At 41.1% G+C, this 16,974-nt stretch overlaps 1 protein-coding gene across 2 annotated transcripts in view; it reads left to right on the forward strand.

The window, feature by feature from the left end:
• The window catches only part of ELP4 (elongator acetyltransferase complex subunit 4), a 247,800-nt gene extending 232,304 nt beyond the window's left edge, over nt 1-15,496 (forward strand). Inside the window, exons 10-11 of one of the 2 annotated variants that reach the window (XM_008686852.2) lie at nt 6,983-7,136; nt 15,096-15,496. In XM_008686852.2, coding sequence (XP_008685074.1) covers nt 6,983-7,136; nt 15,096-15,241 — 300 coding nt within the window. In that variant the 3' untranslated portion in view covers nt 15,242-15,496. The remainder of the gene's footprint in view (nt 1-6,982; nt 7,137-15,095) is intronic. The other variant, XM_008686854.2, reaches the window with a different exon arrangement.
• The last annotated feature ends 1,478 nt before the right edge of the window (nt 15,497-16,974 follow it).

Below are 16,974 nucleotides of genomic sequence, written 5' to 3' on the forward strand. Positions count from 1 at the left end.
TAAGATGGACTGTTAAAATATACAAGTCACTTAATAGATTTAGGGTGTAAGTACTTATAAATATTAGCGTTACCTAAAAATAAATTTATAATGGTAACTTGAAGATACATGTGGCAATTTTTCACTGAGATCCAGGAATGTGATATGCTTGTAATATATTTTGTAATTTATAAATATTTGATTGGATAATTATTTTATGTATTTGCTTAAATAACTGACTTTAGAGCAACTAATATCTCTTAAGGACTTAAGATAGAATGAAAGACAGAAGGAAAAATACCACTACTTGATATATTTTTAAAGGAAAAACTCCATTTTTTCATCATCATTTGCTAAATTGTGAAACTTGTCAATATTGAACTTTAGAGACCGTTTGATGGTCTTTTTCCATAAATCGTGCTTTCCGGTGCTTTTAATGCCTTGAGAAATTTTTCGGTGCTTATAATATTAAGAGAATCAAACAGAAATGCAGAAATATGTATATTTCATTAACTTAGATCTTTAAAGCTTAGAGAATTAACCCTACATAACAATTACAAAATCACTTCCCTCCTTTATTCATTTTGGAGTATAATTTCGCAAATACCAAAGGAACATTCCCGTAGCATACCTGCAGACCCTGGCTGAAATGACAGTAAACTTCAGAGTTTCTACTTGAACCAGAGTGACTCTCCCTTCAACAATGAAAACCTTAGCCAATTCAGTGTATCAGGTTGTTGGTTCCACATTTTGAAGATTTTTCAGACCTCCTTGTAAAAAGATTTGACACAGTGGTAGAGTTAAGTGGTGGGGGAAGAAATACTCCACGTTTAAAAGCAAATGAGTTTTTAAAGAATAGAAAATAATCTCTATGAGAAATTACTTCTAAATTATTCATGTGAAAATCAAACTTAGCTCTTGTTAACATTTCCGTAGAAACATACATTTTAATTAAGCCAAATAAACAAAGAGAAAAAAAAAATCCCTAAAAGTAGGCATAATCATTTATCTATATACTCACAAATATATTGCTCTTTTCTGGTCATCAGTATTTTTTTTTCTTGCTTTATTTGCTTCATTTCCTTTGACTTTATTTTCCCTTATTCATAGAGAGGTTTTCTATCTAAGACTAAATTGATTCTCTGCTTACTTATCAGTGAAGTTCTTTCAGCAGAGTTATTCTTTGGAGTTATGTCCTCATCCCTAATCTGTATCCCTCAGCTAGAGCGCTCGGTCTGGCGCTCCCCCATCACTCCCCTAAGGCATGTAGAGAGAGGGCTCTTGCTTTGCCCAGTCTGTTCACCGAGCTCCCTTTGAAACTGGTGAGGAGGGAGGTCTATGGAGGGTGGAGACAGAGGTACTGGGTGACTGTTTGAAACCAGTGTAATTTGTAAATTTGCCATAAACTTTTAAGTGAGAGTTGGGCTGGGTGGTTTCCAGGGTTAGCATGCTTTCAGATATCAAAGGGAAAGTGGGAGTTTTCATTTTATTTTAGAGGGCTCTGATAGGAAAGGCTTTTTTTCTGAATTTTACCAAGATTTCAGTAATTGATCTATAGACTTAAAAGATATTAAAAGACTCGTGGTAACATTGCCATGTTATTTTATTTATATGTATATGTATAAACGGGCATACACACACAATCGCACTTATCAAGTAATAGTACTTAATACCACCTGTTATTTTCCGTTTGGAGCAAGTAAAAAGTACACCACTTAGGAGAGTGTACTTTTATCCGAACATGAAGAGGGCATCACTGCTGTAACTGCTTTTTTTTCATTCACTATGAAAAGTTTTTATACAGTTGGTATAGAGAAAGCCATGTTTCATTTTGTCAAACCCAAAACGTACTTCCTAACTGCCTTTGTATAAAAGCCAACACAACATGTCAAAAATAAGAGCATAGCCCTCAATATACATTGAACTGGCGAAAGAAGTTAGGAATGGTTTGGCAAAGATAGAAACATTAAGTTAATTTTTGTATAATTTTCTTTTCATCCACATTCATACCAGGTAGACTCTGTCAAATACCTATAGTAAAGAAGAACTTGTTCACGCATGCAGAACAAAATAAAATAAGATTAAAAGCTCCAGGAAATCAGCCTACTTCAAAAAACCATTAAAGTGTGCCTATCCCTCAAGCTTTACAAATGTGTTAATTGTCGTGTTTCAGTCATGTAAATATGTTTCAGCATAAAGTAACCAAGATTTCCTGTTATAGAAGCACTGTGATCTGGGGGTGTGGGGGGAGGGGGGACGATGGAGGACTAAATAACACACTGTAATGAAACCTGCCTTTGGGCAGCACATGCTTCAGTTCTGAATGCCCAGAAATACTTCGCAGACGCTCTAGGCTGCCTAGCAATGGGGATTTCTGATTCTGGCTAGCTTGACAAAGTAAATACAACTATTGAGCATAAGGCAGCTCCTAATAAAAAACAACAATCCCCCCTTGTAAACACCTACATTTGGCCCCATTAAAAATTCTTTCTTCATCCCCAGGAACTCGCAGACCCTGCAATGTGGGGGTCTCAGAGTAACTGTAGAGTGGTCAGGAGATTTAGTGCTGTCAGGATGGTTTACATTGCCATTTCCACCGAGCCCTTCATACCCCATCTCAGGGCTTGGTGGAGCAATGTTCTGCATACACTGGAGGGCATTATGCAAGCAAACACATTGGCCATTATGCTCTCGGGACTCATTCATGGACAGCCAAAAGGAAATCAATATATTTTTTATATATGCTGTCCTTATATACAAAGAAAAGATATGATTGCCACATTTCCAAAAGGAGTGTTCGTCAACAGCTGCCAGTCTTGAAAGTTATTTAGTGGACTGACATTAATATGATAACTTAAGCAGTTGTCTGATTTCAGAATTCCCTGATTTCTGCTTGTTCGCATCTTAGACTTCGTCTGCTCCATAAACTATCAGTCAGACCTCTGACAGTCCCTAAATTGAATAGCGGATCTGCCGTAGTTCTAGAAATCTCTGGGATTTAGGGATCAACCTGGAGTTTACACACATGTTGATCTGCTCACCGTTTACTGAGTCAGAGGTTTCCGATGATAGTAAGGAGGAAACATTAGTTGGAATTCTAGTAGACGAAAACAAAGGGAATGTTACCTTTTGGCACGACCGGAATAGTTTCTGTATGCTTTAAAAGAAAAAAGGGGATAAAAAGAAATTCTCATATAATTAGTAGTTTGAATTTATTTCTAAAAAAAAGTGTTGTTGTTGTTTTCAGGCTGAGCATTCAGCTCTCAAACACTGTATGTTCTTAAAATATCTTACTACTGTTAAGCCACCTGAGGTCTGGTATGTAAAATGCTGCTCCTGAACGTTTCCTCACTTGCAGAGGGTGGAAGGGGGCTTCCTGGACAAAGCAGGCTTGAGGAGCCTATCAAAATGACAGTCTGTGCACAGGAAGGTCCCAGTCTTCTTCCATTTACTGCCATAGCAGCAGTAGGCCCTAGGGCTCAAACATCTCTCAGCTTGGCCCTGCTGAAGCTTAATTCAAATTCTACGCACTCTGGAGCTTATATGCTCTGGCCTGCATTGTGCGTTCCAGAGCCACACAAGCCTTGGGGTAAGCAGCAGTTGGAGACCAGTAAAAAGATTGCCAGAGTGAGAAGCCCTGTGCACAATTAAGGAAAAATGAATGGAACGGAGTCCGTTGGGGAGATAGGGAGAGTCTCATTCAGGCAGTCGTTCACAAGCAGGGGTTCACAGAGATGGCAGTGGCCGTGTGGACTTATCCATCCCATCCTTTATCCCAGAGAAGAAGCTAATGGGGGTGCTTTCAAGCATTTCCGCTGTCCAAGTTTAAGTAACAATTGAAGCCATCTTACTCCATCTATCGTATGATTTTTTTTCAGTCCTACCCATGTTAGAACATTAATGAGAAGAAAATGTGCCAAAGAACAAAGGAGAAATCAAAAGAAAAGAAAAAAAGATACTGACTTTTGTTTGGAAGGTAAAACTATTGTAAGCAAAGTTCTTTAGGCGTGATCTAGTTTGTTCTCTGTCCATATAGGAAATAAAAGAGGATAATAACATGACTCCCCACATCTTAAATGCCTGAAAGTTCAGGAACATTGGGCCTGACACTCGGTGGTATTCTTATTACTATATTGTCCAAAAGATACAGGCTCACAATTTAAGAGGATTAAACTCTGCAAACCATGCCCAAAACAGTACTGCCAGAGTTTCTCCTCCACGAACATTTCACACAGGGCCCAGCCACTCCAGCTAGAAGCTTCCTGCTGCTCGGCAGGAGATTGGGAACCACCACTCCCCGCAGGAGGAGGATGGGAATAGGCAGATACTGTGGGTCACTCAGGAGATAGAATATTGCTTCTGAATCAGAAGAAAGCAGGATCTAGAAGAGCAAGTGTACACCACCTTTTAGAAAATTCTATCTTTAATAGGATATATCTGTTTGCAACTCTTATTTTATATTGTAAAAAACGTCTATGCGTGGTTTTATAAGGATATGGGTGAGATAGCCCTTGTATTCAGAAAAATAAATTTACATCACTCCTTTGCTACCCTTTGCTCTAGGAATTAAGTCCAAGTCACTTACAAACCCTACACAATCTGATACCTACCTAGCAAACCAAATTTCTCACAGTCACTCCCTTGTTTGTTGACTGCTCCAAAACTCTGACTTTTTTCCCGTCCTTCAAACATGCCAAGTTTATTCCTGCCTTACAGCTTTGCATTTGATGACCTCTGCCTAGAAACTTCTTTTTCCAGGTCTTCATAGGTCCCTTCTCAAACTGAAAATCTTAGCTCAAATGTACTCTCCAGAAAGGCTTTCACTAAATAAGGTGGTACCACCCCAACCAATATCATATTGCCATGTTTTATTTCCTTAAAAGCACCTCTCACTATCTGAATTATCTTTGTTTGCTTTCCTGTATGTTAGCTATGTCTCCTTGAGTCATGTAAATGTCCATGTATTGTCCCTTCATGCAGTTGTAAGTTCTTTGAAAGGAGGGAGCTTGCCTGTCTTGTTCACTCTTTTTTCTCTACTACTTGGAAAAGTTCTGGCACGTAGAGTAATGAATAAGAATGTGACTTTGAAGCCAGGCTGCCTGAATTCAAATACCATTCCAGCATCCTGAAGTTGCAACATCACTTCTACTCTGTTCAAATTTGGTCACGTGATCCACAACTATCTGAAAGGAAAGCATGGAAATGGAGTTTTTATTCTGGATGGCCTCCAATTCAAGAGTTCTTCTACCAAAGGAAAAAGGGAGAGTAGATAATGGAGGATAATCATCAGTCTCTGTCACAGTCCACAGCCCATGGAACCAAGTATCCACGCACAGCCTTCCCACACGCTTACAGCCTCTCCGTGGGTGAGTGGAGAATCCTGCTGATAGAAACCAGGAATTCTCTGCCCTCACAGTGGAGGACTTCAGCCCAGTTTGTAGTCCCCAGTTCTGCTCTCTGGAAGGAACTCCCTTGTCCGTTATCCTCTGTATCCTTTTAGGAAGTTATTCATTGTCCCTTATCATCCATGGCTATGTGAAGTCACCATCAGAGAGTGTGCTCTTGGGGGGCTGCACAGTTTTGATAGATCAGGTTTGGGGACCTAAAATTATTTTAGGGGGTGAGTAATCATAGACTTTTGACCAGGCTTGTGGTTTCTTTGGCAATACAATCCCATCAAGGTTCCCAGTCTGTTCACTTCCGTTCAGTCCCACATGCAAGTAGTCACAGCCAAGGAGTTGTCTGGACATAGTTCTAGGATTCAGCAGCAGGAAGCCCATCCCATCGAATTATTTTATGTAGAGGAGAGAGAGTTTATCCCAGAAAACTAGGGGGCTAACGAAATAATGGGAAGGGCTGAAGGACATTGCCACCAAACTGGCCTTCAGGGACACTGCTGCTTCCTCAGTCAGGAAGGTGAGGAATTGGGAGGCCAGCACTAGGGCTGTTGACTGAACTCGCGCCACCTCTATGGCTATGATCTTGGGCTTGGTACCTTCTCACGGCTACTCCTGCAATATTCCTTGACCCCCACGAAGCAAGTAAGCAGGCACTGAAACACTGATCTGGCCTCCACTTCTGCACCTGCCTGTCAACTCCCATGGAGCCATTGACCAGTCACTGGAATACTGATGCAAAACAAACCAAGGTCCCTGCAGTCGTGCTTGCGAATTGCAGGACTGAGAGCGGCAGGGAGGTAACTGCTGCTTCTCTTCCACCTGTTGACTCTAGTACCAATGCCTCTAATCCGAGAAGGGTAATTCACACCTTTCCCTCCTCCAGAGGTTGGAATGGATACTTGTATACCACAGCTGTTACCTTCTAAGGCCTGAGTCGTATTTTCTGGCCACTCTGTTCTACCCACATCCCTCTCACCTTGTTAGTAACTAGCTTGACTCCATCTAAAATAATCAACTTGGGGGGGGGCGCCTGGGTGGCTCAGTCAGTTAAGTGTCTGCCTTCGGCCCAGGTCATGGTCTCAGGGTCCTGGGATCGAGCCCCACATCAGGCTTCCTGCTCAGCAGGGCGTCTGCTTTTCCCTCTCCTTTCCCCTCTGCCCCTCACTCACGCTCACACTCTCTGTCTCTCAAATACGTAAATAAAATCTTTAAAAATAAATAAATAAAATAATCAACTTGAGAGGGAAGGCGAGACCCTTCATGTGACTTTCATCTCTGAGCTGGCTCCTATTTTGTAGCCAGTCCCGTAATGAAGGTATTTCACCAAGGCTTGGGGCACAGACACCTCCCGTGAAGGCTGCGTGCCGCAGTGTGCGGGGCCGAAACAGTTGGGCTTCTTCAGTCCTCTGAGGCTCCAATTTACCAAGCCTTTCATCAGTGTAGACTCTGGGTGGCAGGCAGAGCACCTTCTTTAAGAGGCATGGTCCCTTCAAACCCTCCTTCCAAATTCTCTAGCTCTAGCCTGAGTTCCTTTCTCTTTTATAAATAACTTTGCTGAAAGTGGCAAGAAGCGGCTAACACAACAATATCCTGAATTTCTCCAGCACTTTGCCTGGAGCCACTGCTCAGGAGGTGCCTTCCAAGTTATCGCCATCATAACAAGGGTCACCGGCCTTCCCGTCTGCAATCGGACCTCACCGCCCACTTTCCAACCACCAAGCCATTTAACTCACGGAACTCAAGTGCTGCATCTTGCAGGTACCAAATGCTGCATAAACAAGACACACGTCAGGCCTTTACTGCAAAGCTCCAAAAATACAGTGGCTTAAATAATGTAGAAGTTCACATATGTCTCACTTTAAAGCCCAAGTTAGTGACCCAGGGTCTTTGGATGGCCAGATGGTATCAGGAAACCCTAGACTAATTTTCTCACTCTGCTGTCCCCCCTCCTCAACGCATAGCTTCCAAGTGATGGTCCAGAATGGCTGCTTCAGCACCCACCCTCAAGTCCACATTTCAGCAAGTCGGGAAGAGGAAAGTTAGGCTTGCTGCTAACATTTGTGGAGCCTAGAGCAGTAAGGCAAATAAAGAATCACATAATTATTATATGCCTAAAATTCTAAAGTTCTCAAGCCAAGAAACCACAAAATATGCATTATCTTCCTTCCTTTGCAAATACAACTTTCTGGAAAGTCAAGTTTAAATTTAAGATACAGGTTCCAGTCTAGAACTTAGAGATGTAGGAAGACTTGGCCTGCAGTCCACCCCCTTTCTCTTCCCACTCCTGTCTCCTTTCCACACACAGGCCCAAATGCCTGGGGACACCCAGCCTGCATATCCAAACTCCATGCACACGCCACGCAAACAGCAGTCCCTTGGCTATTCCCGGGACTCCGGAGTGTGCACATAGACAACATGATTTTCCCTTTGGGCACGAACGTGGGGAAAAGACCTACGCAGACTTTGTGGCCATTGGGACAGGGAGTTCTGAATTCTGAATACCCAGAGCATGTCCTGTAAAGAAGAGGCACGTCCTCCTTGCCCTGGGATTCCTCACCCCATGAGGGAGGGAGGATCAAGGCCCAGGATGGGGGCCCTCTCGCCGAGGTCAGGGAGAGGGGAAGTAAAAGACACCTCCCCTTATTCACAGATCTGACCCTGAACTTAACCACCGCACTTCTGCTCAAGATGAAGTGACCAGGACTGAGTCACTCAGCCCCATCTATTGGCAAGAGAAGTTGGGAAATGTGACCTTTATTCTGGGAGGCCATGTGCCCCACCAATATTCAGAGATTCTTTTACTGACTGCAAAGGAAGAGAATAGATACTGAGAGGAAGCTAGCAATCTCTGCCACAGACACATGCCTTTTCACAAATCACACTTTTGTTTAGACAAGTGAGTTCTTCACAATCTGCTTTCAGAGAGGTGAGTTTGGAGGCAAGACAATACTGTCAGATATAATTGACGGTCAAAATAATTGCACACCTGAGCATTTTTCAATGGGCAGCCAGTATGCAATATGCCAGCTCTGAAATTTTGTCTAATTTTCAGATCAATCAGGAAGAACCGAAGGAATTGTTTTCAATTCAAAGGATATAGTATAATTATGACATTCAATAAAACAATTTTAATCTTAAACCCTGAGAATGAATTGCATTTTTAAACAAAAACTAAAACTTAAAACCTGACCATGTTTGTCAGAATTTTTTCCAGAAATATTCAGCCACTGCCAAATGTACACTTACCAATCTAAAAAGAGCAAAAATTGGTTCTGCCGTTGTTTCTCCTGCTCTACTCATATAGGAGAGCGACACAAAACTCACCAAAAATTAGGCAGATGCATCTTCCACGTTGTAAAAGTTTAACCAGATATAGAATAATTGCAATATAACATTACACTGTCATGATGTAATAGCGATGGAATGAGTGTAACAATGTAAATGTAATCATTACATAAGAGCATATGACACTGATTTATTTTGCATGTTGAAAGAACACTCTAAAATCTTGTGAAGAGGGGCACTTGGGTGGCTCAGTCGGCTAAGTATCTGCCTTCGGCTCAGGTCATGGTCCCTGGGTCCTGGGATCAAGCCCCGCATCGGACTCCCTGCTTGTGGGGAGCTTGCTTCTCCCTCTCCTCCCCGCTCACGCTGTCTCTCACTCTCTCTCTCTCCCTCTCAAATAAATAAATAAAATCTTTAAAGAAATAAACAAGTAAATAAAATAAAAAATAACATCTTGTGAAGAGATAATAGCCACACCATGATGATGAATATACCAGGCCTGCTGCATCTGTCTCCCTCCCTCTGCCCTCCACCCTGTGCCAGTGGAAGGGAGCCCGTCTTTCCACTAAAGAAAGGGAAATACCTCTTTGTATGTATAGAGCAAGAGAGATTCTGACCACTGCTTTGGCCCCCACCCCTTGAGCTAGTGGAGACATCAGGTGTGCATGTCCTGGTTGGAAAGCAAGAATGGAGCCCCCGGCAGTCATCGGCAGTTCACACACTGCGGGGATGCTTCCGGCTCGTGCTCGTATTGCTGTGGCCCTTCTTGAAACTATAGCTCACTGCTGCTTATCTCCCAAGAGCCATTTGCTCCATCTTCCATAGGAATCCATTTGTTGGACATTTTACACATTTCACAACATTTCCCGCCTCCCTTGTAGCCGGCCAGGTGCAGCCATGTCTGAGTTCTGGACATGAGTGGAAGTGATGTGTTCAGCTCCAGATCTGGCCTTTTTGGCCCCTTCTTCCCATCAGCTGAGAGAAAGCGACAACAGCAGCCTTGGGGCCAAAAGTGGAGGAAGGCCCTGTTGAGGACAGCAGACCAGACCTCACAGCTCAGAATCTCCTACTCCTGGACTATGAAGTGGGAGAGAAATATACTTCTGCCTTTTTTTAAGCCATTTATTGGAAGGGGTGGGAGCGTGTCTAGATTCCAGCTACTCAGCCTATATTCTAGTTCAGCCCTACCATTCATAGCAGTGCCTCATAACCAGAATATGGTTTCAGAAGTCAGCGAGTCATCCTTCAGGTGAGGGCGTCATGTGGCTCTTGAAGAAAATCTGGAATGGAATAAGATGGTGTGTCTTTTGTTAATTTGTTTTTTCTCTTCGTCACGTAAAGAGGGGGAAATGCTTTTTAAACTCGAGTAGAGAAGCTTCATCTTCTGACATGTCCTTTATTAGTTCTTCTGTCAGCAGTGAGGACATGTGCAAAAGACAGATTTTTTAAATAAGATGGACCCCAAATTGCCTGTGCGGTACCACCTTGCACATACTCAGCTGGCCCAGAAGCCAGGCATCCGACATGCCCCATTTTCACCACTGCGTTCCTAAGTATGAGGGAAACGGTTTAGGCTTTTTAAACCTTTCCAGAAACCAGGACTATGATCGCAGTTTCCTTTTTGGTTTCTTTACAGGGCCACAGGAGAGGGTAACGTGCACTCAGTGCTCAGACGCCAGCATAGTGACTGAGACCCACCGGCTAAGACTGGTGTTCTGTTGTTGTTGCTTACAATGACGTGTAGTTCATTACGTTTGTGGAATTGTTTCCTTGCCCTAATAAACTCACTTATTTTTTTCTTGTTGAACCATATGTATTTTATAAGCCATCTCAACTGTTGTGGAGCAAGAAGAGATATAAGTAAATTAGTGTACTACTTGACACTTCAGAGAACATGCACCTCTACGTCTCATTTGATCCTGAAGCAGTCTCTGAAGGGAGAATTATCCCGCAGTGATAGATGAGGAGACACTGAGACTCACACAGGAGAACTGACTTGCCCAAGGTCACTGAGAGGGAGTGACAGACGGACGGACGTATCAAACTTTCACTGGCTGCCTCTGTTAAGCGACCAGTGGAGAGCCTATACGTTCTAAGGGGTTTACAAGTTTTCATTTAAGTTGGCTATGGGAGCGCCTGGCTGGCCCAGTCGGTAGAACATGAGTCTCTCGATCTCGGGGTTATAAGTTCGAGCCCCATGCCAAGTGTAGAGATTACTTAAAAATAAAATCTTAAACAAAAAATAAGATAAAATAGCTGTGTTTTAAAGAACAAGAGAAAATCTATTAGAAAGTATTTTGAAATATTAACACTGATTTCTGTGAATCTGATTAATGCGAAGGGTGACTGTTCAGGAAATGTCAAAATATAAAAAGGCTTGAAACAACTCTCTCTTCATCTGGGAAGGGTTAAAATGTACTACATCAGACAGAAAACAAACAGTGCCTGGTGGTTTGGTCTTGGCAAAATATGAAAAATATAAATTGATTAAACTTAGTTTAATGGGTATTTACCTGCAATTTGTCTCAAATCCAGGTGTAATCTAGATTCATTATCTTGCCCCTTCTGTCTGGGAACTGTGAGTGCTGAGCATGGGGCTGGCAGGCTGGGAGAAAGGAATTAGGAAAGGAAACTGTGCGGCCGGGAAATCCAATCCTGTGTGTCTATAGGACCCATTTAGTTGCTGACTCAAGAAGGAACAACATACAGCCAGTGGCTAAGCCCAACAAAGAGACAGAGATGTAGGCAGAGGGGGAAGAATCTCGAAGTCTGGCTCGGCTTGGTACCCACGGAGCTGCAGAGCAACGCTCTCCTGCTGCTGTTGCTTTATTCTGACCCAGGACTTCATAGCGGCCTAAGGGTGCCTTTTAGCAGGAGCTCCTGTAATCTGCCGGAGTATTCTGGCAGCCCCGCTGTTTCCCACCTTGCAGTACTAGAGAAGAGGGACCCATTAATCCAGTGGGATCACTGCAGATCACCTAGGCCTCTGTGAGAAATTGGGAGTTGTCACGTCTTTCTCAAATCCCTTTGCCTACACAGAAGGCATCATTTTAGACAAGGCATTAACGGAAAAAATAGGCAGACAGCCAGATATGCGTCTCCTGCCTTGGCAGCACGGTCTCTTCCTCCCACAATCTGGGAAAAGAAAATCGGGTGGGAAAAATTTCCACTCAAGATGTAAGATATGTTTTGGGCCTTCGCCTCAGAACTCCAGGTATAAAATGAGAAAGATGAAGACCTTGACTGGTTTCCAAGGTTGAAAATGGTATGGTATTTTTTTTAATAGTCTGATTTTTATTTAAATCATTACTCAGTGAAACCTCAAGGTCTATAGGTTATACGTCCCCACAGCCTTGCAGCTTTAGTCGAAAGGAGGTCACGTGCTATGCAAAGTATCTTACAGCATATTTTTTCAGAAGACAGATCTGGGGTACAGCCGCATCTGAACATGTACGTGTCAAGTGTGTAAGTGCTTTGGAAGCCTCAAAGGAAAGGTCCCTGACACACCTGGCAAGCCTGGAACCTGATCTCTCCTTCTTCCTCCCTGCTCACATCGCACTGACATGGCGCACGGGGTGGGGGGGGACTCAGAAAGGAAGAAAACAAAACCCACGGCTTGAGAATTTAGAGTGCAGAGTAAGCTCATTCAAGTAACCATCAACAGAGCCTGCAACATCACTCACGTAGTTCCAAGAGCCATCCTTGGGCTTTTTCAAAGGACGTAAGTATACAAACTAGCGTTGACCATGTAGCCTTTGGTTCGAAGCATTTAACCATATGAACCAACATTTTTGTGCTCAGAAGTTACACACAAATGATATTTGACTTTTCTTCAAACCCATTCAATCTGAAAGATTTCCAAGCATGTCACACGTCACATTTAGCTACTTTTGCTATGAAGGGCTTTCAGCCAACTGGCTCACGTTCGTTGCCTAGAGAGGCAGAGGAAGAGAAATTTTTAGCAAATAGGTAAGCTCCCGAAATAAATTGTCTTGTGCTGGTTCTGAACAACTACACTAGTTTCCTCATTTAGATTATCAGAACAGTATGACCCTTCACCCAAATGCATCTTAAAGATGTACCAGCTCCCCTGTTAAGCAAATCACCATTTCGGCATGTCAGAATCCATTCATTATTTAACACCTAGCCCATCTCCATGAAGCTTTCCCCTCCTCTCCTCCCCCCGATTCCAGCTTTGGCTCTCCTTTCCTGCAGACATCACTTGGAGGGCTCAGAGGATGGGTACCACTGTGCTTGTCTTACTCATGCTCCTGGAATTAGAAGTAATGGGGAAGGTGCTCTGTTCACCTTACTTTGAGTAGATCCGAAGTATTTGTTGAATCCAGTTGATCACCTAAATAGCCTGATCACCATCTGACATAATCTTTATGAGGTCCCAACCAGAAGTATACACACACACACGTTTTTTTATAGTGAATTTTCTTTAGCTTTCAGATAACCTTCAGATCATGTATCCTAGTCACATTAGCAATAACTATAGGATCTTAGAGAAACATTAGAGTTCAGACATGTAATTAAATGTCTCTTTCCCTCCCATTTCCTCACATGAACGCTGATAGAGTTAACACTGCAAAGACATTCATAACCTCAGACTTCAGAGTCACGCATGTCTTTTAGATTCCTGAACCTTTCATGCTTTCATTTCTGCCTGCAGTCCTTTCTGGAAAAAACAAAAACAGGCTATGAAAAAATGAAAGAATTGTTTAAAACAAAGAAAAAAGTATGTCTTTATTTGAGCTTTTAAAAATCATTCAAGAAATAGACATTTAGTTATTTAATATATGACAGGCTGGGTACTATGGATACAAATGAGTATTGCTATCCAGATATTACTGTGTGCATATGACAGCATTTTCTTGACCTGTCTGACATCTTTGTTGGTCATAGATCCATAGTAGTATGTTCCCTTCCAGGTATATTTGCATTAAAAACTAAGTATCTGAAAACTGAAGTCAAAGGAGAATATTGTCGTAAATTTTTTTAATGTTTTGAAATATTTTGATCTTCTGCACACAGCTTGTGTTTACATGGCACTAAAGAAGCCTTTTATCAGGGGCGCCTGAGTGGCTCAGTCGTTAAGCGTCTGCCTTCGGCTCAGGGCGTGATCCCAGAGTCCTGGGATCGAGCCCCACATCAGGCTCCTCTGCTGGGAGCCTGCTTCTTCCTCTCCCACTCCCTCTGTCTGTGTTCCCTCTTGCTGGCTGGCTCGCTCTCTCTCTCAAATAAATAAATAAAACCTTAAAAAAAAAAAAAGCCTTTTATCTGGAAAGAAACTCTCCAGAACATATGCTGATGGATCATAGTATTTTGACCCAAAAAAATGGTTCTACTTTTTTCATCTTTTTTTTTTTTTTTTCATATTGTAAGGAGTTTTCCAAATGAAGGGTTTCAGATAGGCTGTCTCCAGGTCAGTTCACTCCTGCAAGGCTTTGGCTAGTCATCACTGGATACCCCCATCCTACCTCACTTACCTTTAGCCTCCCACACCCTCTCTGTGCCTCCCACAACAGACATGTTTCTTTGAGTTTGGATTTTTGTGAAAATTGTATGGGCTGGGGGCACTGTCGGTAAAGGAATTTGATAGAGATCCTTTTGAAAACCAAAAGAGTTCTTTTGAAATATGAATATTTCTCCCTAATTACAGTAACTGTTGTGCATTATGGTCAGTTTGTGCATCTGCTTGAATCAGCCTCTATCTGCAGAAAAACAGTTAAGATGGGGGAGATGTTCAGAGCTACGCTGTACTTTTGAAAACATGACCAATGTCATGCATAGAAACAAACTTACCAAGATGTGAAACAGATGTCATAGCTGACTTATCTGAAGATATAAAAAATATTGATCCTATGATTGGTATCTTTTTGTTTCATTATGTCAATATTTCTACAAAAAATTGTAAGTTCCTAAAAAAAGTCTAGCCTTGAAATAGAATCATGAGGTCAACTTAATAGACAAAGGGAAACAAGCATTTGGAGGGATCCATAATTGCTGAGAAGCTACATTCAGTTTAAAAATCACATTTTGGAACCCTGGCAAAAACAAAGCCAAGCCAACAAACAACCCCGCCATTATTACAATAGTGTTCTTTTTCAAGTATGCCTTTATTTGGGCATTTACATATTTTCAGTTTGACCCAAATAAGAGAAATCTTAATGTGTTTAGGTTTGGATTCTGGAAACGTTCCACTAAGATCCCTGGTCCAGTGTCTGCGATGGCTATAATTTGTAAAACCTAGTAGCAAGAAGATGTGATTATATTGGGTCTCGGTCTGAAGAACTGTTTTAGCAGGAATTTCATCTGCAAGACTAAATGCTGATCAACAGAGCATAATATTGTATTCTGAAGTGTGCTAGCTAAAGCAAAATTAATTTTTTTTCCTTCTTTCCTTCCTTCTGAAATCTTCTGCCACAGCGACTGCATTTGCCTCCAGACTTGTCAGACACAGTGAGCCGCTCAAGCAAACAGGATCTGGCAGAATCCTCCAAGCTGCTGGGCCCAGGCTGTGGCATGATGGCCGGAGGCAAGAAGCACCTGGACTTCTAGCGATTCCTCCTTAGTCGTTGCATGCAGAATTATATGACACTCTAATTATGATTGCTAATAGCTTATGTAAATATTTTTCTTAACGATTTGACCCTCCAATCCTTGAAAAACAGTTAGGATTGCAAAATGAGGCCACCGCTCTTCATTTTCCTTACCCAACTTTTTATGCAGAAAGAGTACAGCAAAACTACTTTCATTTTAAAATTTTGTTTTATGCTATGTTTAGAGAAAGCAGATAATTTTATTTTTAAATAAAATGTGAGAAACTCCATGTGCCTCACAGTGGTCATTAGTGTACGTGTATTAAAGCACTTAGTTCATTGTAAGTGTATATTACAGCGGGTAGCGTATAAAACGATATGAAATTCATAATTGTGTATGAAAAACATTTTATTTCTGAAAAAGTCACTTGCCACCAAAAAATGCTAAGGTTTTTTTTTTAATGAAAAATTCATTTGCTAATATATGTGAAGACTATAATAAAATGAATTTTGCATTTATGCATCCTGTTATTAAATTGATGAATACAAAATAATATTTTGGGATTAAGATTCCATTAAAGATCAGTAGTCTACCACAGTAGTTAATAAATATAAAGAACTTGAGTGACAGAAAGCATAGAAAAAGTAGTTGACGGTCTTCTGTTTAGTAATCCTAAACAACTGAAGTCAGCACTATGAAATTACGTCAACAGACATAATTCAGGATTGAAATTCAAACTGACAGCTACATTAACGCTAGGGGAAAGCAAGTATTGAAGCTTGCTGAGATTTTTACAGAACATAGGTCTGAGACAAAGTAGCAAACTGAAACTGACTCCGATTTCCATTGCATCAGGTAAGCCCTTTGTGAATTAGGAACGTGGGTTGGGTATGCACATTTATAACCATATAGACATATATTTGGGGGGTATATAGCACATCGAACCAGTTTTCCTATTAAACACTAGGTTTTTGAATCATAGTTCCATATTCTCAAACCTTTTGACAAATAGACAAAAAGTGAAGGTTAAAAAGTAACTTGCATTAAAGTAAAGAATCTCAATTTTTAAAAAGCCGCTTCACGTCCATTAGGAGAAATTGAATTCCTAAAATGCATCTTCAGTGATGTTAGAATAAATTTTGAAGCAGTTATAACTAGCATTTTTAAGCAGTTTGCTTGTAATACACCACAAATTATACTTTATTTGTTCTTGACAACATTGTAGAAAACAAAGACTAGGTTTTTAAAACTGTCTAACCAATATGATGAATGTCAGTCACTTAAAAAAAAAAAAACCCACTGTAGCATAAACACACACTGTATACAGGTTTTATTCAGAATTAGAATAATTGAATCAATGACAGTGATTCGCCAGGATGTCAAATCTCTCCATCATATCCTGTCACTACCAGTTTATTTTTTGTGATCAAAATCAAAAAGACAACTATTTTGTCACCCACTATTTTATTAGTACTAAAAATCAGGCTTCTTCTATTTTTTTAGAATGTCTGGTTTATTTTTTTCACTTCTTTTAATTCGAAAGACACAAATTCTTCCCCATTTTCTTTTCAAAATAAAGTTTCAGAATTGATCTGTCAGTTAAAATTAAAGGGTTTTTATATTAAGCAAAGGTGCTTTTAAAATTTAAAGCAACTTCAAAAAATCAATTTAGTCCATAGATAATAAATAATATGCGGATACTCCACAAAAGCTTTGCTATGTCCTTTGAAAGCATTATGAACAATCTGAATAAATTCAAATGAAT

Source organism: Ursus maritimus, unplaced genomic scaffold, assembly GCF_017311325.1.
Source record: "Ursus maritimus isolate PB19 unplaced genomic scaffold, ASM1731132v1 scaffold_23, whole genome shotgun sequence".
NCBI classification, from domain to species: domain Eukaryota; kingdom Metazoa; phylum Chordata; class Mammalia; order Carnivora; family Ursidae; genus Ursus; species Ursus maritimus.